This window comes from Azolla caroliniana, unplaced genomic scaffold (genome assembly GCF_043228905.1).
Source record: "Azolla caroliniana isolate FFs.n. ecotype wild unplaced genomic scaffold, voAzoCaro1.0.p SCAF_7, whole genome shotgun sequence".
In the NCBI taxonomy this organism is placed as follows: domain Eukaryota; kingdom Viridiplantae; phylum Streptophyta; class Polypodiopsida; order Salviniales; family Salviniaceae; genus Azolla; species Azolla caroliniana.
Genome location: NW_028230442.1, coordinates 3,776,256 through 3,804,253, shown reverse-complemented (window position 1 = coordinate 3,804,253; position 27,998 = coordinate 3,776,256). Strand labels below are relative to the sequence as shown.

Genomic DNA, 27,998 nt, shown 5'->3' with positions numbered 1-27,998 from the left:
CTGTAAGGATAATTCCACTCATCCTTCAACTCAATACATCATATTTTGGTCATCTAGAGTAATAGTCCCTATAAGAGAAGCTTAGGGAAACTAATAAGCTTCATTTAACTTCCACACCATAGAGAATGGCATCATTGCAAACTTGTTCATTTGAAACTTCACATCATTTCTGATCTATTAAAAAAAAAGGAGACTATCTTTGTTACTGAGCAATTTCTCCAACTTAGAAGTTCCACTTTAAGCCAAACAATATGAAACACAATGGTATTGATGGATCCAATGAACCAACTCGATGGTTGGATACAGATGCCTTACTGGATCATATGATGTATATCATCACGCTCTATTCAAGATTTTTTGTTTTTCCATGTGGTATTACTACTGCCATTCCTTAACTTACATAGTTCCTGCACATGCTCCCACAACCCAAAATCAGCATAGCAGTTTGACATCAGAATGAAAGCAGCAGCATTATCTGGATCTAGTTGCATTATATGATGAAAGCATTCCTTAGCTAAGTTCAAGTTTCCAAATTTTCTACATGCAGCAAGTAGAGATGTCCATCCAGTAGTATTAATTACAATAGGCATCGAGCTCAACAACTTTAGCGCGTCATTTAAGTAGCCAGAACGACCAAGAAGGTCAATCATGCAATTGAAATGCTCTACATTTGGTGTGATGTGATCTCTCACCATAGATGTGAAGTACCAATGACCATCTTCCACTGTCCCCGCATGGCTACACGCTGCAAGTATACTAATGTAAGTTGTGCTATCTGGCTTCAAACCCTGAGCTTGCATTGCTTGCAGACATTCTTGAGCTAATGTATACTCACAATGTTGTGCATAACCTGAAATTAACGCATTCCATGAGACAACATCTTGAGGATGTATGGTGTTCAAGGTATCCCACCCGTCCACTAAATTCCCACATTTCGCATACATGTCCACGAGACTACCTCCAACGATTGCATCAATTTTGAGCCCATGCTTTATGATCTGAATGTGTAGCAATCTTCCATTTTGCAATGCAGTGGCAATAGCACATGATTTTAAAGTACATGAAAACACGTGACTGTCTGGCTCTATACCATCCTTCAGCATTCTCTCAAAGCAGTCAAGAGCTAAATGTGGACAGTCATGCTGGGAATATCCTGAAATTAGTATAGCCCATGATCTAGCATCCCTATAAGGCAAGGTTTTATGCACATTACATGCCTCATCTAAATTCTCAGATTTGGCATACATGTCAACAAGAGTACTTCCAACCATAATATCCAAATTCAATCCACTCCTAATCATTAAATCATGAACGATTTTCCCTTGCTCAGCAGTTTCTGTATTACTGCAGGCTTGGAAAAGGGACATAAATATAACTCGGTCTGGCTTCAAACCGTCTTGTTGCAACATCTTTTCCAACAACTGCAGAGCACCAGGAACATTTTTACATTCTGCAAATCCTGCAATTAATATGCCCCATGAAACTATATCTCTCTTTGGCCAGCTTGCAAGCATCCGAATCGCTTCTTCTAAGCTCCTACATTTCACATACATGTCCACAAGGTGATTTCCCATACCCACATCCAACTCAAGCTTACTCCTTAGAATCTCATCATAAACAAGCCTTCCTTCTACAAGGGCACCTATGCTTCCACATGCTTTCAACACACAAGAATATATCACTGTGTTTAGGACAAGCCCATCAGGTATTTTCTCAAAACATTTAAGAGCCACGAGTCCAGAACCATGTTGGGTATACCCAGAAATCATTACCCCCCACGATACCAAGTCTCTATTTGATGAAGTGATAAATAAATTCTCACCCTCTTTGATATTGCCACATTTCATATACATGTTCATAAGAGCATTTCTGATAGATGCATCTAGCTCTAGGACACTTCTAATGATCTGATCATGTATTAATCTACCCTTACTGATGGTGGTTGCACTACAACATACTCTCAACACTGGAAGAAATGTAAACTTATCTGGGTTTACACCAGAATGTAGCATTTTCTCATATAACTGAAGAGCTTCTTTATTACCATTGAGGTTTGAATGTGCTGTGATGATTGCATTCCATGTGTAAATAGTTGGTTTAGAGATACTAGAAAAAACCTTGCTTGCATCTTGCAAATTATTAGAAGATGCAAAAAAACGTATAAGGTGATCACCCACCACAGATGTAGGGGGATTGAGTTCATCTTTTAGTAATAGTAGTTGCAGTTTCTTACCTGATATAATATCCCTCTTTCTTGTGCAATTCTCAATAAGCGAGCAAACAATATCTTCTGGGAGAGGAATTCCTTCCTGCTGCATGAAAAATAGCCTTTGAATAGCCTTCTTGACATTTTGCTTCTTACAAATGGCTTGAAGATCTTCAAAAGAAGAAATACCATCATAGTGGAAAATTGCCTTTTGTGTTAGCATGGGCATTCAGTTCAAGCATAACTACGTAATCTCTTGTAAGAAAACAAGTTCAACAATAAAATTTCCACCTGAGAGAGAAGGAAAAAACATGTAAACAGAATCATTAGAAATCAGAATTTATGTATCATGATCTCATCTGATGTAAAAAAGAAATTCAAGTTTGTGTGTGAACTCAAACAAACAATTTGAACAAAACCGACAGAGACAAAATTCTATACTTAGAGCAATGTAATTTACAGTTGAACAACCAGTTATGTATGAATCTTTAAATGAATATCCTAATTGCCCATCCACATTGAAGAAGGGTTAATTCTTTCTAGGGTTCATGTGTATAGAGGTCTTCCTAAATTGAAAGACACAAGGCAAAATAGTACTGAAAAAACAAGCACCTTGGTAGGATTCATTGATAGTGTTCAATAGCAATTCAACTTACTATGAGAGGAACTGCAAAAAAATTCATAGAAGTATCATTGTGCTTAGTTGAAAAGGCAGTGATGTGATGCCGCAATAGTGAAGAAATGTTAGTTTACCATACTATTGAGTGGGTGGTGCCACAATAGTAAATCAACTAACTACAAAAGGAAACATTGACTAACAGAATTGGTCATTGTGTTTGGGTTGAGTAGCAAGCACCGCCAGGTTACCATAATAGACCAAAATACAACATCAAATTTGTTGGGGAGGTAAAACAAATTTTTCACACTATATTTAGGGAAAAACTATGAAATATCCCTATGAATGCTCCAATGTTTATGTTATTTCCACAAATTCCCTGTTCAATCCCACAAGAAATAAAAAGGGGACGAATTGGGCATATTCTTGCCCAAATAATACATATAATTGCAGGGAAAGGGATGAATTGACATAAAATTGGTCAAATGTGGTACCTATAATTTCTTGATCATGCTTCACCAAGGTCATTGTTGAGAAGATATCAGAAGCATAGAGACATTTAACGAAATAAAGACAGACTCAAGGGTATTTCATCGTTGCATGAACGAGCAGAAATACGTACATACATATACATACATGCATATTCGAGATTATAAATCAGCGAAGGAACACTTACTAGAATGATTGACCTTTGGGCACACATATTTCATAGTTTCCGTAGAGTTTATAAAGCGTCTCTCTGACCTTCCATTGTTATCAGTGGAAAGGAAGAAGCCCCAGTTTTCCTTGCGAGAGGGAGGCTGGCCAGATCTCTTCAAGACTTCCATGGCTTCCTCTTCACTCTTTCCTGATCGAGGGATCCGGAAGCGAGGTGAGCTTTCATTACACACAGGAAACTGGAGAGAAACACAGATAATCGATCGATTCGTGACACTGCTGCTTTGAAATTATGAAAGTAGCCAAATGCTTCTTTGAAACTGCAAGAAAGGTTTAATATGAATGAGCTTCTATGTATGTATGTATGTATGTATGTATGTATCATCAATAATTATGTGTATATGGGGCAAAACTTATGAAGAGCTTCTTCTAATGTTAGCAACATTAACAACTCATTAAATCGGATGCGGTATCTATTATCATGGACTATACAACATTTAATTGTTTAATTAGTTCTCGTTGATACTCTAGCTCTTTAGCCTCCACAATATTGTGTTACGCTCCATTGCCAAAAAACATAATATTATTTGTTGTGTAGTCCTACATTTCGCGTATGGACATGAAAACTCTACCAACAAACCATAATTCCTACCAATAGATTGATCAACATGTCAACTCATTAGTTTTCTTAGCGAGCTTAGGGTTAGTTAAAAAGATTAAGAGCCAAAGGCAAAAGACACTTGAAATGAGCATAATGACATAAAGAAGTTGCCTTGCGAGCATCATACTAGGGTGGCTAGTTAGTGTGTATAAGAGTGATGGATGCATTAGCTCAAATAATCTTTAAGGAGGACAGAATGAATGGGGAAGCAACCTAGGTAGGCCCTAAAGAAAACAAGCATAACCCCAAGGAGGGCAGAGTATCTACAATGGTTTTTATGTATAATGTCCAAATGTAGGGCACCTACTACAATTTGACATATATTATCCCTACTAGTTAGTGGTGTCCATTAAAACCAAATGTTCATGTCCCCCTTTGGTTCCCCATCATGGACCAAACACGAACAATGAGTCTAGTCACACCATAATAGAGGCAAAGATTATTATTCAATACACAATGTTGTCTCTCTATGTTAGTCAAGGGTTTGAAATTCACACGATCCACCTAAATCAAATAATGAGCTATTGAAGTAGATGTTAATGCAGAGGGGGTGTTCACCACTTGATCTTGTTTGCACTGGGTGTTAGCAAGTAGATACCTTTCTCAAAGAGATATCTGGCATAAATTTGAGGGTTTGGTCCGTGATTGGGTACCTCTCTCCACCTTTGGAGACACAAAATTTGTTTCAAGATTGGAATGTGGTTTTTGGCTCTAAATCCTGACATACGGATCAAACAATAGCTAATGAAGTTATATAACTCCTTCCTATTCCATGGATAAAACAATACGATGATCATTAATGGAGCATAATTAAGCCACAACTGTGATGGAAAAAAGAGCATAGCAAGGTGACAATCTACATTATCATTAAAGGAAAGTCTATTCTTATGGTGTTGCTTATGTGGGGTTTTACTACATGGTATAATACTTCAATGAAGGCAATTGTTATGCCAAGAAGCCAATGATGCAAAACTTAATTTAGAATGTGTCAAACACTTGCCACAAATTTACCGTAACATTACACATTTCCTAGGGGTTTTCCATTTTGCTAAGTATTTTTGGAGGTTTGATTTCATCCCCTGGGTTGCCTCATAGTACATCAATTTATAAATTGAGTAAGATTTTGGAGATTATGGAGTACATGGATAACACACAATCACAGTGCTCTCCATCAACTCATATTTCTTGCATTCAATGTCTTCGAGCACTCTCAGATCAATCCTTGTATTACGGATTGAATTAATGATGGGCAATATACACGCATGTTTCCATCAAATCATTTTTCGTGTTTTCAATTTCTAGAAGTGCTATTTGAGACAACCATTGTATGAGGATCGAACTAATTAGATAACGAGACATTTAAGGAAAAGAATAGATTAAGTATCCTTAGCCACATTGACCACCTTTGGGTGAAGGTCCTAGGACAAACATAAATATCTTATGTTATACTATTGTAATTGAATAACATGCATGAAGAAGAGAGGTCATCCTCACCAATGAAGTCTTGACAATGTCTCGAGATGTCATCTTGAAGGGATAGCTAGTCCCCTCTATAAAAACCAGTATTAATCGTATTCAACCTTGTAAAAACATGAAACATGCGAATTTTTACTTGATTATGGACTTTACCTTAATATCATTATGTTGTCAACTCTTGGGTAGGAAACTTTATTTTGGGGTAGATTTTATGAGAAACCATCCTCGATTTTGCTATGATTGAATTAACAAAGTAAACATTGGTTAGGGCAACGAATCATTGGTTTTTCACCCTACAAAACACATATTGTCGATGTATTTTGTGGGGTTGGGGGGATTGGCAGTTCAAGAGGACACGAATGAAAGGAAACAACGGAATCAACAATTTAGATATGTATATTCCCTTCTAGACATTAAGCACTTGACCTCTAATGGCATATTTGTAAGTTCACAACCTACAAACTTAATTTGTCCAACGATGATTGAAATTGAAGCTACAAGATACACAACTATAATCACAAGTATTGTGAAACATGGGTTAGCATGCCCTCGCCGCATTAGTGAGTAAGCCCAAGATTGGATACTACAAGGTTTCCATTTTCCCAAATTGTGATATTCAATTTTAAGCAACTCGATGCATCTTGGCAGTTCTTGTGGTAAGAGATATTAAACTTGTCCACCCGGATTATGTAATAGCTTTGGGCGTGGCTTTGTTCCAAAAAATAAGACAAAAAGGGTGGCATGCGTCCAACTATGGGGAGAGTATTGCGAAGTGTGTGTGTGTCTGAGACAAAAGAGCTGATCGTAACGTGTGTTGAAGTGTGTGTGACGAAAGAGCCGATTGTATCGTGTGTGTGTGTGTGTGTGTGTGACGAGACAGTCGATTGTAACATGTGTTGAAGTGCGTGTGACGAAAGAGCCGATTGTATGATGTGTTGAAGTGTGTGTGTGTGACGAAAGAGTCATACAAACCCCAAATAACAGTAGGCCCAAATAGAGAGAGACAACGAGGTAAGACAATTTATGAATAACACACAAGACATGGGCATGGACATGGATGGAGAAGACGAGTTCTAAGTCGTTAACATTAGCATGAATGAATATTCATTGCAAAACGAAAAAGATAAAAAGGAGTTACAATAATATATAATAATAATAATGATGTTGATAATAACAACCCATTGGGGGCCTAAACATCATAAAAGAAGAAGAAGAAGGAGAAGCAAACAAACGCATACAAATGAAATGACTACTATTGCAATTAATTCATGAATAAAAGTGAGGTTGCTTTTTAAGCGGCGCAGGTAGCCGTGCAGCCGCTGTTGCAAGCGTAGGAGCAAGCGAAGAGCTGGTTGCCAGCAGCGCCGCCACCTCCTCCTCCTCCTCCGCCGCCGCCGCCGCCTCCTCCACCGCCTCCTCCTCCTCCTCCTCCTCCCCCACCGCCGCCTCCTCCGCCGCCTCCTCCTCCGCCGCTTCCATAGCCAGGACCGTAACCACGTCCGTTTCCATTACCGTATCCACCGCCGTTTCTGTACCCACCGCCATTTCCATATCCACCGCCGTTTCCGTACCCGCCACCATGTCCGTACCCACCTCCGTGTCCGTAGCCGCCGCCGCCACCGTTTCCGTATCCCCCACCGTTTCCGTACCCTCCTCCGCCATAGCGCCGCCCATATCCTCCGCCATTGTACCCACCGCCGCCGCCGTTATACCCTCGGTAGTATCCCCCTCCATCGCTGTAGTAGCTGTCCGTACAGGCAGCAGGGCATCGTATGACCTTGCCGGAGCAGGCCTTGCCGGCGCTGGGGGCGCAGACAGCGTACTCAGAGGCGTAGAGAGGGGAGGCGGAGGAGCTGCTGCTGCTGCTGCTCTGGGTGGAGGCCACGGGGGTAGCCGGCTCCTGGAAGATTGTGTACGTCTCGAACTTGGTGGCGGTAGGGGAGATTTTGGAGGAAGCAGAAGAAGCAGAAGCAGAAGCAGAAGAAGAAGCGAGGAGGAGGAGGAGGAGGAGTAGCATGGCCACCTTCATTGCTGGTGCAGAGAAGAAGAGAGAGGGTTTCATATACGGTTTACACGGTTTGGTTTGAGAGTGAGCGAGTGTACTGTGTATTGTGTGTGTTGTGTGTTGTGTGGTGGAGAGGAGGCTGGTTTTTTCAGTTATATTTATATGTATGTGCAACGCGGTATGCAGTAAATGCGAGGTCATCCAGAAAGGAAGAAATATTAGTGGGAGTAGTTGGGGGTTCTATTATCTATACATAATACATACATACATACATCTCCATCTATCACTTATCCTTCGTATTATACCTAAATCTCACTATCTTTATCGATCTATCTTAATTGTATATATATCTATATCTATATATATATTAAGATTATATAGATACATAGGTATATATGTGTAAGTGGACCCATGCCCAACAATACCCCCTCATACCATGTTATTATAACTTGTGCTTGTCTGCCCACCCGAAGGTATGTACTTGCCTCCCTAGCAAACAAGTGGTGAATAACCGAGCTGCTTTGTATAGTAAGGCAATGCTGAGAAAGTGGAAAACCACTACTCTCGAGACACAATAGTAGGATTAGTTTACGATTAATGAAAGTGCATTTGTAACGATTCCCGAAAGTGAGGCTGAGATGACCGACATTCGAGGGAAAGATACCAACAAACCATACAATGTGCTAGGAGTTTTTTCGGGGCTCATGGCGTTGTTAAAGTCCATCCATTTCACCGCGTCCTCTTTGGGAATCGGCACTACTAGTTGGTGGTCCTCGCCAAAGTGATGGCAATCGTCCATCAGTTTTTGGCATCATATATTTGTTCTTTTGATTGAATGCTCTAGTCATGTGATGCGACTCTGGGATCTCTTCTACTTTTGTTTTCGTACATAGATTTCGGTCGCATTGCATACATGTGGAACATTCATGCATTGATAGATCGTTTGTTTTTATCCATAGACTTAAATTGGAAGACCAAATTCATCATTGTCATTGTTGGTGCTATGCGTGAATCGTCGTCGTCATGATGTTGGTTCTATACATTATCATCATTAACTTAATGATAACAATTGTCCATTGAAGTTTATCATCATTGCCATTGTTGGTGCTATACGACATACCCATCTCTCTCTCTTTCCATAGAAACTACTATCCTCTGATTATTGTTATTAACTTCATTTTTGTTTGTTTTGCTCACTATTCATGTCCCCATCCCCAACACACACACAATAATATTTTAATACTATTTTATGGTTTTTATTTTTTCCTTTTGTTTTCCTTTGTCTTTTGAGTGTAGCTTTCAAAAATCAATGGAGTTGCTTTTCGTCCCCCTTCACTTGCACATATACTCTTTACGCGTAATTCTTGTTCTCATATCAATTCACTATAACACACACCAATCTTTCAAGCTCGTGATTTAGTAGTTAAATTAGGTGTGTGAATAAATAGCAACTGTTCACGTTGCATATGTATGCATTCATGCACTTCCACGTCCACACTCTTCTCATACCTACCTTAATTAACCATACATCAACTTTAGAAAATCACTATGACCTGATTGTTATCACGATGTTTCCTATACCTCTCGCAACATCAAAGAGAATCTCTATGTTATTTTCTTTGAGTGTCTTTTCATTTTGATAATATGTTTTTATATAATTTAAACTCCTCACTTTGACAACATGCTTTTGTAAAGCTTTGTCAACAAAACTTGTGAAACTTTAAACACCTACTTCTCCACATGTGCTAGGACTTTTATGAGCTTTTATTTCATATGTACTCCAACTTGTTATGAACGTTTGCTTTTGATACTTTTGTACATTTTCTTTGTTGACTTAGGACACCAATTGCCAAAGCTTATGGTGACAATATATTAGTTGTAAGTTGTTCATGGTATTGGCATTAAGATTTGATTAATGTCTACCTAAGTTCAAATTGTTGATTGCATGTGTACTCATAGTCAAACCCTAGATTGAGACATTCAATAAATGTATAACTTATCCAATACCTAAATGTAAGTAATGAGAAGTCTCAATTTATGTAGTGGTATTGTCTTTGAAAACAAATAGCCACATACGTTTAATGAGGATATATTCAAGCATTTGATACAATGATTCATGGCATGACAACAGTTTAGCCATTCTCAGACAATCTCCTATGAGTTTCAACAATACTTTCATAAGGATTTCATTTTTGCATCTTCAACGACACCAACATCTAAAACAGCTCTAAGGTTGTTTGTCAAATTAGGACATTACAAAGTTATGATTGGGTTTGATGACACATGAGTAAATGTGACAATTGTATTGCGAATTAGATCCATAATTGCATAATTTCCTCTCATCTAACTGTCTCGTCAATACAACCATATTTATAACAAGCATCGTTGACATGATTTAAAAATGGCAAAATGTTTTGGCATTGTACGGTAAAACTTAAATGGGGAACATCAAATGTAAATGTATGTGCTATGATAAATACTCGGGGATTTGTTATAAGGTACTAACGCTTAATACATAAATATCGTCATATTGGGTCACTATTGTAAGTATCAAAAAAAGGAAGACAAAGATACATGAAGTCATCAAGCAGTGTGCATAAACGGCACATTTATTGTAATCACACCCTTTGTTTTATTTTGCAAGATCAACCTTAATGAATTGTTTGAACATCCATTTAAAGATGCCAACATTGTAATGATTTATATCGTTCCAACATTTGTACTATAGAGTGATTTGTATTATTTATTGATTTGTTTCCTCATACTCATTTCTCTCACATGTAATGAGTTATGACTTTTATCATCTAGTAAATCCCCTTTCTTACTAACATTTGGGTGGTCATGTTTTCAAAGAGGCTTCATTTCACCTTGGCTAATGTACAAAATAAAATAGGGAATAGTGCAACATGTAAGAGCTATGTCCCACTAAGATTTAGTTGTATTGTCCAAGGGAAAATACTAATTTCATAAATCATAGTCTCACATGGATTTATGTGGAAGGGTTTAAATCATAAATGTTTAACTTCCACTTCCAAATGAAGTTACTTTATTTTATCAAAGCTCTTAAAATGTTTAGTACTGTATTAACTTTGAAGGTACTAATGGACAATCTTTAGGAATACACACACACACACACACACACACACACACACACACACACACACACACAAATAAATAGATAGATAGATAGAGATATATGTATATACTTGGATTCATCTCATTAGGCAAATGGTTGAAACTTTACAATTGCTTTCATCCAACATGTAGTTATCACATTTGGATCATATGTGAGATTCACTAATCCAATAATTGACTAAATGTCCACCATTGTTACAATTGTCAAATCATATGCAAATAATCTAGTTCGTTTAATATTCCTATACTAACCAAGTTGTATTTGAACATATTGAAGTCTCTCCACCAAGTCAATTCCTCTTTTGTATTCTTTAAGTTTATTTTATAATATTCCATCATATCCTATGTCCTCATTGTTGTAAGTACAAAACAACATCTTCATTTTACCTTCCTTTACATATAGATCTTGTTATTGAATGAATGAATGTCTTCTTCAACAAAGTGTACGACATAATCCAATGTTCTATGGGAGTAGTCGAAGAAGTGTTCTATGGGAGCACACTACAACGACTTGAAGAGCTTGTGGAATAGAATAACCAAGAAGATCACGTAGTTCCAATGGAATCGGTCGAGATGTACGAGATCATTGCGGAAATGGGGCTAGATGTGCTCTGCAAAGAAGATGCAATGGTGTGTGTACAATATACAAGACCGTAGAAAAGAAGGCGAAACCGTATGCGGGACCGTTGTCGTGAAGATTTTCGGCAACGGTGTGAAAATTGCATGGAATGTACAAAATCGAGTGTGGTTCTTCACACGAGACATTAAACAATAATAGAGAAGATATTATTTTAGATTAACTTAATATCCTGGTACGGGAAGATGGAGGTCTCCAAGAGCTTCCGGATGTACTTTATTACATTTGAAACGGACAACTAAATGTCAAGTTATGTGAGTGTGAAGTTTGAGAAGAAGAAGAGGAAAACAAACCTGTGAGATGTCCCACATAGATAGGACAAACAAGGATCCTACAATATATAAAGCAAAGCCAAAAGCTATTATTTTGTGTTTATGTGTGGAGCATAGAGAGTTCATTGAGACTTGAACTAAGTTAATCAAATGAATGGGTGTGGCCTAGCTACATGCAAAGGTTTTGGCCAAACAAAACCGGATCGGCGGCAGCCGTGGCCTCGTTGGCTGGCATTCGGTGACCGGTGAAGGAACCAGCTAGGGATGCGATGATCGGCTGGGTGCAAATCGGACGGATCGGTCGATCGCGGTGCATGGTGTCTTAAAGATATTTGGTGTAATTACAAGACGAAAAGCCTAATAGGCTTTTGTGCTTAAAAATGGGATGTATGCAAGACTTGAACATTGCACCTACAAGTTGAGAGTCTATAGGCTTACCATTAAGCCAAATAATTTCTTTAGGGATATATTTTTTATTACTATAGTTTTACATGTAATTCTCATACATGAGAGCTTAGATAATGACATGGCAAGCAATGCATTTCGTGCATGTCTTGCACCCTCACATGCACCATATGCATGGGGGCATCTATAAAAGAGTGGATGAATCAAGCAAGTGGGGAAGGTATTAATTAAGCAAACTTTGTACTTTATATCAAAATTAATATTAAGAAGAAAATTCGTTATACTTTTGATGATATATCTTGTTCTTCAAATCTAAAGTCAAGAGTTCAATCTTAATCTCTCTTTCTATTTCAATCGTTCTGAATCTGTTTCAAAATTGGAATCTTAATCTCTCTCTCAATCTATCTTAAATCCTTTCTCGCTAAAGCTAGTGCTTCGAGTCCTTCTGGTCCAGAACCTTGGCGGTTCCGCCTCACGATCCGCACATAGTGACGGATCTTCACGACACCGTTACCCGCCAATAGTGAACAAAAGAGGAAAGAAGTCTCCAGAGATCTGACACTTCAAAAGTCTGTGGATATCGGACATACCTTCACGAATGAGATCCGGAAGAAACTCTGGATCGGTTGAGATGGGTTCCTCTTACCGAATGAAGAAGAACAATTTCGTGTGATGTTGGAGCAGCATGGAAAAGCATTTGAATTCATCAAGAGAGATAGGGTGCGTCGATCCGAAGATAGTGGAGCCGATGATGATCTTCACGATTGAACATGTGCCATGGAACCTGAAGCCGATTCCGGTGCCACGGGCGCATATTCCGAAAATCATTGACTTGCTCAAGGAGAAGATGGAGTCCGTGGATATCGGACATACCTTCACGAATGAGACCCGGAAGAAACTCTGGATCGGTTGAGATGGGTTCCTCTTACCAAATGAAGAAGAACAATTTCGTGCGATGTTGGAGCATCATGGAAAAGCATTTGAATTCACATCAAGAGAGATAGGGCGCGTCGATTCGAAGATAATGGAGATGATGATGATCTTCACGGTTGAACATGTGATGTGGAACCTGAAGCCGATTTCGGTGCCACGGGCGCATATTCCGAAAATCATTGGCTTCCTCAAGGAGAAGATGGCGATGGGGATTCTAGAGCCATCAAATGTTCCGTACTCAAATTGATGGTTTACGGTTCCGAAGAAGAATGGGTCACTCCGGTTCATTCAAGATTTGCAACCGGTGAACAAGGTTGCGATCTGGAACTCTGGAGTCGGTATGATTGTGGATGAATTTGCGGAAGCGTTTGCCGGATGCACAATATACTCCATTAGAGACCTATACTCTAGGTATGACCAATTCCAACTAGCCGTGGAGAGCCGAAATATCACTACAATGCGGACATCGATAGGATTAGTCCGGATCTGTACACTACCACAAGGAGTGACGAACTCGGTTGCACATATGATGAATGCGATGAACAAGGTGTTCCGAGGTTGTATCTCGGAGATAACAATGTCGTTCCTAGATGACATTATGATGAAAGGATGTGCGGTGGAAGAAAAGGATGAGAATATGGATGATTGGGGATGCCAAAAGTTTGTAGTCGACCATATTCACGATTGTGAGAAAGTGCTACAAAAGCTAGGAAGATGTGCACCTAACACTCTCCGGAGAGAAATCGACATTCGGACAAGAAGAGATATTGATAGTCGGGCATCTATGTGGACCCTACGGTTGGAGACTGTCACCAGTCAAGATCGATGTGATTCAAGCTATGAAAGAAATATGCGAGTCACAATCCTAAGTCTGTAGGTTTCTTGGTGCATGTGCATTTTATCACATATGGATTTCGCATTATGCACACATTGCGAACCCACTCTATCACTTGTTGCGGAAGGGTAAGAAGTTCGAATGGAGACCGGAACATACCAAAGCCATGAGGAAGCTCAAGAAAACACTACGGAGGGAGAAGCACTTAAGAAGCCGAACTATGACCGACCGATCATAGTAACGGTTGATACAAGTCCAACCGGGATCGGATGGGTCATCAACCAAGTCGACTCAAATGGTTCATGATACCCGATTCGATTTAGAGCAAAGGTTCTCAACGAAAGGCAATGTGGATATGCACAAGTTAAAAGAGAACTATGGGGAGCCGTGTCAGCATTAAAATTGGATCAAAATTATTTGATCGGAGCCAAAGTAGCGATGATGCGATGTTGCACGGTACCGGATGTGCCTATGCTAAGATGGATTGCATACGTAAAGTCACTTAATCCGGAGGTACGACACATCTCTCGAAAAGACAATGCGGTAGCGGATATGTTATCAAGGACCCGGTTCGAAGATAACATAGTCGAATCGGATAATGAAGAAGTTTCCAAAGATTACTTTACTTCGGAGCACATATGCTAGGCAAACGTAATTCGGGAGTTCCAGGAAGTGCTACAAGAAATCGGGGAATCATTGGATAATAAAGAAAAGAGAGCTGAGATCCAATAGAAGAAACGACAAGTCCGGAAGTTCTTCTTGAACAATGGATTAATCTGGAGGGAGCTGAAAAGACTAGATGGTATACCAATCGGGGTAGTTGGCACAATGGAACAACAAAAACAAGTAATATCCGAATTTCGCGAATCCAATTAGGCTGGACATCGGGGAACATGAGCAACATTTGCAAAGATCAAACAAAAATATTGGTGGAAGAATATGTACAAGGATGTCACAGAGTTCGCCGAAAGCTACGAGAAATGTCAAATCTACTCCAGAGTTCAACATCGAGATGAATTACATCCGACATTATCACCGACAATCAACTTTAAATGGATGGTCGACATCGTCGCCAACAACCGGGATCAGACAAAAGAAGTACTTGGTGCTAGCTCAGGAGGACCTGACGAACCAAGTAGAAGGTCGGGTGCTATGAAGGAAAACATGTTCTGTAGTATGCCAATTTGTCTTGGAAGAAGTGTTCTACAGGTACGACTGTGTAGGACAAGTGATTGTGGATCGGGGAGATCTTGACTCTGATCAGGCCAAGGAATTCTTTGCCAAATATGGAGTTCGGTTGACACTAACCACGACATACAATCCAGAAGCAAATGGGAAGATCGAACGAGGACATAGTCCAATCGTAAAAGCACTTGCAAAAGCATGTGACAAAAAGATGAAGAATTGGCCACAGATGCTTCTGTATGCACTATGGGCGGATCGCACAATGCATAGTTCTGTGACCGGTTATATGCTAGTGGAACTTATGACCGGACAAGCTCTGGTAATGCCTACGGAAATCGCAATTGCGACATGGACAGTGCTACCGTGGAAGGAAGAAATGAGCCGGGAAGAATTACTCGAGGTCTGGATACGATTGTTAGAAGGAAGACTGGAAGACGTAGTGGAAGCGATACGTTGACAACAAGAAGCGCATTCCGGAACAAAAGTCGATTCGACACAAAGCACCGTCTACAACCATGGAAGATTGAAGCAGGCGATTGGGTGATTGTCTATGGCTGTAGTTTGGATCATCAACATCCAACGATACGGAAATTCACTCAAAGGTGGTTTGGACCATACGAGGTTCGAAAAGCATTCGACAACGGAACTGTTGAGAGATCAAGCTCAACTTAGTTTAGTTATTTAGTCAACCATGTAACTTCGTAGTTACCTAAACAAAATCTAGTTAGGAGTGTTGACTATAACGCCTTAAATAAGACCTTGTACTAAAGTGGGATATTCTAGATCCTCCACTCCTAAGTACATTTAATATAGGAATTACACCTTAGTACCTATATTCTACTCACACATGTGCACCTTTGCACATGAGATGTATATATACCTCATTGTGGGTATTTTTGTATTTGATGATGATGATGCTAACTTAATATAGAGTTAATCATCCCCCACCTTGTGTTGTTCATAAGTGTAACTTCCTTCCTCTCTTCCTCTCACACACATACACACACATACCACATAATCTTCCGCTTAGCTTAATCACATAATTAGGTACTAATTAACCCATAGTTAATTACCTAATTCTTAACATGGTATCAAAGCGTGTGGTTTAGCACATCCACTAAGCCCACCAGACTCCGTGATTGTGTGTTCGAGACGCCGATGACAAAATCCAGCTATCCGCTACCATAGTGCCGCTACGTAGCACGTGTACGTGATTGAAGGAAGAAAAGAAAAAGAAGAGAAGACGCTACATCAAAATGAACACACAAATTGGTAGTTCGCTCCCTAGTGAAAAGCTATACTGGAGCAATTATTCATCTTGGGAGTACAAGATGAACCAATACCTAGTCGGCCAAGGGTATTAGACCTACATCAACGACGCTCAAGAAAATCGACCCAACCCAAAGAATGCCGACTACTCAACATGGGAGCAAGTGGCGAGTCGAGTCATGTATTGCTTGGCAACATGTGTCCACAACCACATGCTTAGCCACATTCGAGATGCCAAGACGCCCAAAGAGGCATGGGAGAACTTAAAGAAAATGTTCGCCGCCAACGCAACCGCCTGAAAGCTTCAACTCTGACAAGAGTTGAACAACATTCGGCAAAAAGACATGTCTGTGTCGAACTACACCGCCACGATCAAGAGCATTTACGACTCGTTTGGTTCCATCAACATAAATGTTGATGAAGACGAGATGGTTCAAGTATGCTTGGGCGGCCTTGCACAATGATTTGACTCATTGAGGGTGGCAATCTTGGCAAGGGAAAACCCTCATTTGTTCTTTGATCTCCAATCAATGTTATTGGTCGAAGAGAACCACGCCCGAACTAAGGCGAAGACGTCAGAAGGACAAATGTTCTTCTGAAGTTTGGACGGTGGCTGAGGACGAGGTCATGACAGTAGAAGACGTCAATTCAACCCATCACACGAAGGGAACTCAAACCTTCACGGAAGCCATCATGGAAACTTCGGAAGCAGGGGGAGCTTCCATGCCGAACAAGGCCGGAAAATGAGGTCCGCAACTTGCAACTATTGCGGAAAAATTGGCCACCGCGAGGAGGAGTGCCGAAAAAGAAGAAGCGAGTCGGCTTCAACAAGTTGACAACTCACGAATTACGCCCCCAACTCCAAATACGACGACTACGGCGGACTATTCGTAATGAGGCATAGAGCGAAGTCTATGTCAGCCTCCGACTCTGCAAAGACCTCCAATTCGGAAGACGCGTGGTTCGTTGATTCCGGCACCTCACATCACAATGTCATGACATTTCACAAAGAGTGGTTCAATGACTTGCATACACTAGATCAACCCGGCTTCATAGAGATGGGAGACGACACCACACGTCCCATTCGGCACATCGGCAATGTCCCATTTGCGAAAGAAGGCGAGCAAACTTGCATCAAGAATGTCTTGCACGTGCCCACAATAACGAAGAATTTGGTCTCAGTTGGCAAAATCGTGGAGCAAGGCATGCAAGTCCACTTCAATAATGAAGGTTGTTTCATCGAGAAAGATGGCCGACTCATAGCCAAGGGACGGAGAGACAGTCGAATGTTCATCCTTGATTTGAACGAGGTGAAATCGGCAATGTATGCCAAAGGTCTCAAAACCAAGTCAAGCATTGAGTTTTGGCACAAAAGAATTGGCCACATAAACGACCAACGGCTTCGAGCAATGCAATCAAAGGGAGTCGTCATCGGACTTCCGGCATTCGAGTTGAAACGAGTCAACCGAGTATGCGAAGCATGCCAACTCGGCAAACAACATCGACTCCCATTCTCGAAGGAGAGCCACACAAGCAAAGGCCTCCTTGACATCATACACTAAGATGTATGGGAACCGGCTCAAATGCCGACGATCGGCGGATGCTGATTCTACGTCACCTTCATCGACGACTACTCGCGCTACGCGTGGATCTTCCTGATGAAGAAGAAGAGCGAAGTGTTCTCCCACTTCCAAAAGCTCAAGGGCAAGTCGAAAAAGAAACCGGTCGGCACATTTGATGTCTACGATCGGATGGAGGCAAGGAGTACTTCTCCGATGAATTCACCTCCTACCTCCAAAGTGAAGGCATTCGGAGAGAATTCTCATGTTGACACACACCCCAACAAAATGGAGTCGCTGAACGGAAGAATCGGCAAATACTCGAGGTAGTACGGGCCATGTTACATGAGAAGCACATGCTGAACTTCTATTGGGCCGACGCGGCATTCACGACCGTCTATCTCATGAACCGGTGCACCACTAATGGAGTGCATGAGCTAACTCCATACGAGCTCCTCATCGGAAGGAAGCCGATCCTGTCGCACCTCAAGGTGTTCGGAAGCATTGTGAATGTACGCATCCTGAATGAAAACCGAGAGAAGCCCGACACGAAGTCGGCTAAATGTATCCTTGTAGGATACTCGTCCGAGAAGAAGGCATACAAGTGCTATAGCCCTTCTACCTGAGTGGTTCGGGTAAGTCGAGACGTAGTCTTCAATGAGTCCGCATCCTGGTACGCACTAGAGATAACTTTGCCTCCGACTCCGCTCGACTTGGAATCCGCCGAACAAGAGGTAGAAGACGAGATCGCTTAGAACACATGTTTGAAGAAAGTCGGATTACGACAAGGCTTAGTGGGCCACAAGAGCCCCCGTGTGACCCAAGCACATCACGACCAAGTCTGCACTTGGACAAAGGCAAAGGTAAGATGCCCGAATACGAAGTCGACCATGCTGAAACCAGTGATTTGGATGTGTCAGTTTGCTCACTAGACAATGAGTTTGGTGTACCCATCATGCAGACACCCGGAGTAAAGAAGGCGCTCACATCGGCGAGCGAAAAACTTTGACGCTCTTCTAAGGAGAAGAATCCCGTCGGCTACAACGAGTACATGGCTCATCATTATGCCTTCGCGATGAAGGTGGCGGCCGAACAAGAGTTCGAGAGCTCTAAAGAAGTGGCTTGTAACCCACGATGGGTGGAAGTAGTCGGCCTTCGTCCACACACTACAATCCTTTGTCACCGGCTTGAGGGGGAGGAACCGAGATTGCCTCAAAAAGGCCGAAGAAAGCCGAAGATCGGACGGAAGCATACGAAGTTGACGAAAACCAAAGCAGATGTCGGACGCCTCACACTTGAGCTTGAGGGGGGCGTGTTGAGAGATCAAGCTCAACTTAGTTTCGTTATTTAGTCAACCATGTAACTTCGTAGTTACCAAGATAGAATCTAGTTAGGAGTGTTGACTATAACGCCTTAAATAGGACCTTGTACTTAAGTGGGATATTCTAGATGCTCCACTCCTAAGTACATTTAATATAGGACTTACACCGTAATACTTATATTCTACTTACACATGTGCATCTTTGCACATGAAATGTATATATACCTCATTGTGAGTATTTTTGTATTTGATGATGATGATGCTAATTTAATATAGAGTTAATCATCCCCCATCTTGGGTTGTTCATAAGTGTAGCTTCCTCCCTCTCTTCCTCTCACACACATACACACACATATCACATAATCTTCTGCTTAGTTGAATCACATAATTAGGTACTAATTACCCCGTACTTAATTACTTAATTCTTAACAGGAACTTACCGTCTAAGTGAGCCAGATGGAACGATACTTCGAGTGCCTATGGCAGGGAAGCGGGTGAAGATTTTCAAGAAGCGAAGTGACGTCAAACCCTACGTAACTTTACGCAACGCCGACACTGAGGAGCAAGTAGATATGGATCATGAAGAAGCGGGAAGCGAAGAAAGTGAGCCTAAATTAATAGTCAACATAGTGGGAGAATTAGAGAGTGCAACGGATGAAGAAAGTTAACGAGTACTTGCAATTTCGGCATATATAGGAGGATGTGCAGGTTCAAAGGGGGTGAATGTCGTGGTATATTTTGTATACTACGTGAAATATATATACAGAGTACCTGATTGACTAAGTATAAAGAAATAGGAGAGAATACTAAAATAATTATGTTACATGCATAGGGCAAGATTTGAACCCTGTACATCCATGTTGCCAATTTCAATAGCCTTACCATTGTACTAACACATTATGATATTAAAATTATAGACACTTTATTCTAGTTATACAAAAGTTCATCCCATGAAATATTCTAGATAACCAAAGTTATTCATGCATAATAACTCGAGCTAAAAGAAAAAGTATGATAAAGGAAGTTATTCATGTACATCTAGTGTGCATGAACACTCGAGTTAGAGAAAAAGCATCATGTTTGCATGTAGTAAGATATACTTAGTCTTTCCCATCAATATATAAGGGTGGGGGAGCAAATTGTAATGTTTTGTTGATTTTTTTCATAAGGGTCGATTAATCTAATACAATACACTCATGGGATTCACAAGGTTTCTATATCTCTTTCTTACAATCTATTAACATTCCTATCTGTCTAAAAAAATTCTCCTCTTAGTCCAAAACCCTAGTGGTTGCCGCCCGACTCACGCAAACGATCTGATGCCGAAAGGCACAACAACGCGTTTGACCTTTGAGAAGATCAGTAAATGACGTTGTCAATTGGGAGTAATTATGAAGAGATTTTCGCAAAAACTTGACAAAACCAAGGAATGATCGAACTTCTCAAATATTCCAAAGAGTGGGCCAAAGTTTGACTTTCTCGATGCAAGAAGGATCAATTTCAACTCGTTTGGTTATGAGATGTCCAAGATAAGTAATTGATTTCTTGAAGAACTCGCATTTTGAGATCTTCGCATAGAATTTCTTGTCACTCAATGTTTGTAAAACGAAGCGGACATGTTTAGCATGTTCTTCTAATGTACGACTATAAACTAGAATATCATCCAAGAAAATAACGACAAATTTTCCAAATTGTTCTCGGAAAATGTAATTCATTTCTTGTTGAAATGTGGCCGGAGCATTGGTCAAAACGAAAGGCATGACCAGAAACTCATAATGGCCATAGCATGCACGAAATGCCGTTTTAGGAACATCTTCCTCAGTTATACGAATTTGATGGTAGCCTATATAGAGATAAAGTTTCGTAAAATATCGAGCTCCTTGGAGACAGTTAATCAGATTGTCAACCTGGGGCAATGGATATTAATTCTTGATTGTCACTTTATTTAAGCGTTGGTAATTAATACACATACGCCATGTGCCCTCTTTCTTTTTTACCAAGAGAATAGGTGCACCCCATGGAGATATACTATAACGTATATAACCCATTTGTAAATAGTTCGTGAGTTGCTTAGATACCTCATCCTCTTCAGATCGACTTAAGCGATACAGAGGTATACTTATTGGTGCAACGCCAAGTACAATATCTATACGATGGTCTATATTACGTTTAGGAGGTAACCCATGTGGTAGTTCACTTGGAAAAACATCACGAAAATAATTTAAGATTCATTGAGTTGTTCAAAATATGGTAAATGACCCGAGGCACTATCGATATTATAAATGTGAATGTTCGGATCAAGTACACAATAAAATAAAGAAGAACAAGATAACTCGGATATTGATGGAGAGGAAACAATTGAAAGATGAAGAGGAAACAATTGATGGAGAATAAAATAAGTACAATCGTCCAATACAAAGGTAATGGAATGGTGAACCCAATCAATAGATAAAGAAGAGTTTTTATTGTAAAACCAGGGATAACCCAGTATTACATAAGTGGTACAAAGATTCATTATATGGAAGTCTACTTCCTCTATATAAGTATTAATAGAAATTCCTAATGAATAAATCGCCCCATTGATGTATTGTACTCTTCCATCAGCCAAGTGCACCTTATAGGAAAATGATAGTCATTCGAACAATCAGAAATAAGTTTCATATACCACGTGGATATGGGTATATTTGGCAATCAATATTGGCATTGCCTAGATTAGTTTCCCCAATTCTAGAGTTGGTGGTCGAGGAAGCATGGAAAGATTGGTCATTTGGTAATGGGAAAGCGATTTATGTGGTGCACACTAATTATGTGTACCATAAGTTGGTTGAAGATAGAGCTTTGTTAGCAAATAAGGTGTTGGATACATGGAGCATTACTAGAAATGTAAAGTGGTAGTGTAGAGTTTTAGTACAGGGTGGCAGTCTCATCTTCCATTTTGTGCAAAGGTGTTTCTTTGGTGTGCCATAGTTGGTGGGTTGCCTTTGGCGATGACTTTAAAACGAAGACATATTTCGAATGGGATATGTTTTTTCTGTACAGTGGTTGAAGAAGATGCCAGACATAGGTTCATTACATGTTCGGTTGCTAAGGCCATTTGGGTGATTATGTCACAAATTTGGGCATTGATAACAGGAAAGATTTTGTCACCTTATAAATGGGTTTTTATGGATGAGGATAAAGTTATGCCCACACCATCGTATAAGGTGGTTTTTAATTACCTTAGATATTGGGGGATGTGGTTTAATTGGACCATGAGAAATGAGTTCTTGTTTGATGGACTTCATGGGATAACACAACAACTTCGTAGGATGAAAGGGAAATTGATTTGGCAATTTTCACAACTATGTTGTATGGGGATATTGTCCTAAGAGGAGATAGACTTATGTCATCTAGTTTTACAACACTTGAGAGGGTTTCCCTTGCACTATCACTATTTATGAAGTAGTGAAGATAGCAAGGGTTGTATTATCATCTTGTTTTAATAGTAAACATTGATTTATGGAAAGAGAGAGAGAGAGAGAGAGCCCAGATGGATGTAGCTCAGTTGGTAAGGTTGCCCAATGGAGACCAGGTGGTCATGGGTTCAACCCCTACATTCCACAGTGGCATCTAGTGAAATAGAGATACATATGAAGTATATAATAGAGAGGTGAGGAAATTGGGTTTCGAACCTAAGACACAGTGCTTGTAGTGTTATCGACTCACCACTAGGGTAAGCTAATTACGATAAGAAAAAGAGAGAGAGAGAGAGAGAGAGAGAGAGAGATAATGATGACCACAAGAAGTATATTATATTATATGAAGAAAGATACAAGAACACCTATGAGGCTTAAGACTAGGGTTGAACCGAATTGGTTCTCAATAATGCCATGTGCCTCTTTTTATAGTGTGCTTCAGAGTATTCTTGACATTTCTAGAATGTTCCAGAGAAATGTAGAATATACATGGATTTCCTAGGTGAAATAATAAATGAAAACAACATTCTTTATATTAGAATGTATAACTTAATGGTAAGGCTTCAACTCATGTGACATAGGGTCATGGGTTCAAATCCTTTTGAAGCCATACCATGCTATACCATGACAGTAGTAGACAAGACAAGAAATACATCCAACAGTAACTAAGTTACAAAAGGTTGGTTTAAATACCAACTACCCTTTTTGCTATTTACAAAACTAGCCTAGTCTAATATTTGTTATTTGAAATGTTCTTCAATAAAGGAGATTGGATACTAGATTTGTTCTTCGGCTCCGGTAAATTGTTATGACTTTGTTTGCTATGCCTTTCGAAATCAATATAGTTTATGTTTAGCTAAAGCAATCTTCATTTCAAATTGTTAATGTGTACTACATCTGCGTCTACATTGAAGCTATTTAGAAATATTGTTGCGCATAAAAAGGATGATGAGCAAGTGAGTTTCATTAACATAAAGATTAAAGCCTTAACATTTTCAATGTGCATCCCATGAACCTATTCCTCCATTCGCTGGTGAACCTAGGAAGCTATTTGAGGAATCAATCATTGCTAGCCTAGGTGGAGTAGATACTACTGCACAAATTTTGTAGGGGAGTTCTCAAAAAGAAGAAGGGGAGAGCAGTTTGGATACCCTGATAACTATGTGATATGTTCAAATTGATATATTAATGTTCACTTCTAAGTTTGAAAGTTTATTAATATTGTCAACATTTTTGGAGTTGTAAATTTATCAAAACTTTTCTTGAATTGTGAATTTATGGACTTTATTGTCAACATTTTTGGAGTTGTGAATTTATCAAAACTATTTATGAATATTGTCTACATTTCTTGAGTTGTGAATTTATGGACGTTGATGAGCACTAAATTTATAAATGATGACAATAAAGATTATAATGTTAACTCTTATACTTAAAACATTTTTTACGTCTAACAATATATGCCACATCCACTTCTTGAACCTCATCTCATCAAGATAATGAAACAATTAATCTTAACTTGTGCCTTGAGTTAACCATTGTGATTCTCTTTAAGTTAACTACATTTCATATCTACAAACTATCAACGTTTACGCATTTAAATGTTTAAACATTTTATATGCTAGTGTATCAAGTTTTTGGAAACTGCCTAAAATCGCAAGAGTATAAAAGGAATCTATAAGTGGAATGCGTGATCCTTCCATTTGCATGTCTTTCATTTCGAAGGTGCCGGACAAGAGGGATAACCTTATTGATATCAGTTAGATTCTCTCCTCCAATTACTAGATCATCCACGTACATGATTCTCTTACGTAAAGGGCGTTATCCAACTCCAACATTCGAAAGCCGATTTGGTGAAGATACTGAGTAATCTTTGATGAACACACACACAAACATGGGCATGAATGGCAAAGACGAGTTCTGAATCGTTAACATTAGAATGACCGAATATTCATTGCAAAACGAAAAAGACAAATGGAGATACAATAATAATAATAATAATGATGATGATGATAATGAGAACCCATTGCGGCCTAAACATCATAAAGAAGAAGAAGCAAACGCCAATGAGAAACCATTTGGTCCTCTCAATGGTAGTGCCAAAATATGTGAAACTCTTAATTCTCAAAGTTTGCAAAAGTAAATGCTTGCTTACTATACGTTTATGTTGTTTGCCTAGTTTCAAATCTAATATGCATGTTTATGTGGCACAATGTATTAGGTGGTTTTTACATTATATAAGTTTTCTGCCCTCCCATTTATTTTCATCATTTAAGCATAAATGTCTGCCACCAAAGAAAGTTCTTGCTAGACTGTTTTTCATAGCCATTTGTGCTATGTTAACTATAGTTTGGAAATACCATGATCATGAACCATAATAATACGCCTCCATTTTTTGTTTGCCAATATCAATTCCTCACTATCATCTATAAGGATAATTCCAGTCATCTTTATACTCAATAAATCATATATTGGTCATCTAGGGTAATAGTCCCTACAAGAGAGAAGCTTGGGAAAGTAATAAGCTTCATTTAACTTCCACACCATAGAGAAGGGCATCATTGCTAACTCGTTCATTTGAAACTTCACATCATTTCTGATATATTAAAAAAATGGAGAATATCTTTGTTACTTGAGCAATTTCTCCAACTCAGAAGTTCCACTTTAAGCCAAAAAATATGAAACACAATGGTATTGATGGATCCAATGAACCAACTCAATGGTTGGGGTACAGATGCCTTACTGGATCATATATGATATATATCATCATCCTCTCTCCAAGATTTTTTGTTTTTCCATGTGGTATTACTGCTGCCACAGTTCCTCCACATGTTCCCACAACCCAAAATCAGCATAGCAAATTTTCTACATGCAGCAAGTAGAGATGTCCATCCAGTAGTGATAATTACGATAGGAATTGAGCTGAACAACTTTAGTGCGTCATTTAAGTAGCCAGAACGACCAAGAAGGTCAATCATGCAATTGAAATGCTCTACATTTGGTGTGATGTGATCTCTCACCATAGATGTGAAGTACCAATGACCATCTTCCACTGTTCCCACATGGCTACATGCTGCAAGTATACTAATGTAAGTTGTGCTATCTGGCTTCAAACCCTGAGCTTGCATTGCTTGAAGACATTCTTGAGCTAATGTATACTCTCAATGTTGTGCATAAACTGAAATTAACGCATTCCATGAGACAACATCTTGAGGATGTATGGTGTTCAGGGTATCCCACCGGTCCACTAAATTCCCAAATTTCACATACATGTCCACGAGACTACCTCCAATGATTGCATCAGTTTTGAGCCCAGGCTTTATGATATGAATGTGTAGCAATCTTCCATTTTGCAATGCAGCAGCACTAGCACATGATTTTAAAGTACATGAAATCAAATGATTGTCTGGCTCTATACCATCCTTCAGCATTTTCTCAAAGAAGTCAAGAGCTAACTAAGTGCGGACAGTCATGCTGGGAATATCCTGAAATTAGTATAGCCCATGATCTAACATCCCTATCAGGCAAGGTTTTATGCAAATTACATGCCTCATCTAAATTCTCGGATTTGGCATGCATCTAGCTCTAGGACACTTCTAATGATCTGATCATGTATTAATCTACCCTTACTGATGGTGGTTGCATTACAACATACTCTTAACACTGGAAGAAACGTAAACTTATCTGGGTTGATACCAGAATGTAGCACTTTCTCATATAACTGAAGAGCTTCTTTATTACAATTGAGGTTTGAATGTGCTGTGATGATTGCATTCCATGTGTAAATTGTTGGTTTAGAGATACTAGAAAAAACCTTGCTTGCATTTTGCAAATTATTAGAAGATGCAAAAAAACGTATAAGGTGGTCACCCACCACAGATGTAGGGGGATTGAGTTCATCTTTTCATAATAGAAGTTGCAGTTTCTTACCTGATATAATATCCCTCTTTCTTGTGCAATTCTCAATAAGGGAGCAAACAATATCTTCTGGGAGAGGAATTCCTTCCTGCTGCATGAAAAATAGCCTTCTTGACATTTTGCTTCTTACAAATGGCTTGAAGATCTTCAAAAGCAGAAATACCATCATAGTGGGAAATTGCCTTTTGTATTAGCATGGGCACTCAGTTCAAGCATAACTACGTAATCTCTTGTAAGCAAACAAGTTCAACAATAAAATTTCCACCTGAGAGAGAAGGTAAAAACATGTAAACAGAATCATTAGAAATCAGAATTTATGTAACATGATCTCATCTGATGTAAAAAACAAATTCAAGAAGTTTCTTTGTGTGTGAAATCAAACAAACAATTTGAACAAAACCTACAGAGACAAAATTCTATACTTAGAGCAATGTAATTTACAGTTGAACAACCAGTTATGTATGAATCTTTAAATGAATATCCTAATTGCCCATCCACATTGAAGAAGGGTTAATTCTTTCTAGGGTTCATGTGTATAGAGGTCTTCCTAAATTGAAAGAGACAAGGCAAAATAGTACTGAAAAAACAAGTACCTTGGTAGGATTCATTGATAGTGTTCAATCGTAATTCAACTTACTATGAGAGCAACTGCAAATAAATTCATAAAAGTATCACTGTGCTTAGTTGAAAAGGCAGTGATGCGATGCCGCAATAGTGAAGAAATGTTAGTTTACCATACTAATGGGTGGGTGGTGCCACAATAGTAAATCAACTAACTACAAAAGGATTGTGCTTGGGTTGAGTAGCAAGCGCCACCAGGTTACCATAATAGACCAAAATACAACATCAAATTTATTGGGGAGGTAAAACAAATTTCTCATACTATATATAGGGAAAAACTATAAAATATCCCTATGAATGCTCCAAAGTTTATGTTATTTCCAAAAAGTGCGCTGTTCAATCCCAAAAGAAAGAAAAAAGGAACTAATTGAGCATATCCTAGCCCAAATCGCACATATAATTGCAGGGAAAGGGATGAATTGACATAAAATTGGTCAAATATGGTACCTATAATTTCTTGATCATGTTTCACCAAGATCATTGTTGAGAAGATATCAGAAGCATAGAGACATTTAACGAAATAAAGACAGACTCAGGGGTGTTTCATAGTTGCATGAACGAGCAGAAATATGTACATACATATACATACAAGCACATTCGAGATTATACATCAGAGAAGGAACACTTACTAGAATGATTGACCTTCGGACACACATATTTTATAGTTTCCTTAGAGTTTATAATACGTCTCTCTGACCTTCCATTGTTATCAGTGGAGAAGAAGAAGCCCCAGTTTTCCTTGCGAGATGGAGGCTGGCCAAATCTCTTCAAGACTTCCATGGCTTCCTCTTCACTCTTTCCTGATCCAGGGATCCGGAAGCGAGGTGAGCTTTCA

The 27,998-nt window shown here is 39.3% G+C and overlaps 2 protein-coding genes and 1 long non-coding RNA gene across 7 annotated transcripts; all 3 read right to left on the bottom strand.

Moving 5' to 3' along the window:
- Nucleotides 1–3: 3 nt before the first annotated feature.
- LOC147861596 (pentatricopeptide repeat-containing protein At1g15510, chloroplastic-like) lies at nucleotides 4–27,867 on the bottom strand. 5 transcript variants are annotated; one of them, XM_087322678.1, is made up of 3 exons: nucleotides 3,499–3,832; nucleotides 978–2,497; nucleotides 4–878 (listed from the first exon to the last, which is right to left on the bottom strand). In XM_087322678.1, exons 2-3 carry the CDS (start codon nucleotides 2,433–2,435, stop codon nucleotides 348–350), a joined length of 1,989 nt encoding a protein of 662 aa, XP_087178804.1. In that variant the 5' UTR covers nucleotides 2,436–2,497; nucleotides 3,499–3,832; the 3' UTR covers nucleotides 4–347. The 5 variants fall into 5 exon arrangements, with proteins under 5 accessions (XP_087178804.1, XP_087178801.1, XP_087178802.1 ...); XM_087322675.1 differs by adding an exon at nucleotides 2,819–2,873 and having other exon boundaries at nucleotides 4–2,497; nucleotides 3,499–3,830; XM_087322676.1 differs by lacking the exon at nucleotides 3,499–3,832 and adding an exon at nucleotides 27,793–27,867 and having other exon boundaries at nucleotides 4–2,497.
- LOC147861597 (uncharacterized) lies at nucleotides 6,825–7,930 on the bottom strand. The gene has a single exon (XM_087322680.1). It carries the CDS (start codon nucleotides 7,820–7,822, stop codon nucleotides 6,908–6,910), a length of 915 nt encoding a protein of 304 aa, XP_087178806.1. The 5' UTR covers nucleotides 7,823–7,930; the 3' UTR covers nucleotides 6,825–6,907.
- LOC147861595 (uncharacterized) lies at nucleotides 25,817–27,998 on the bottom strand. The gene is made up of 3 exons (XR_015530041.1): nucleotides 27,861–27,998; nucleotides 26,555–26,807; nucleotides 25,817–25,990 (listed from the first exon to the last, which is right to left on the bottom strand). It is a non-coding gene; the product is annotated as an uncharacterized LOC147861595 (long non-coding RNA).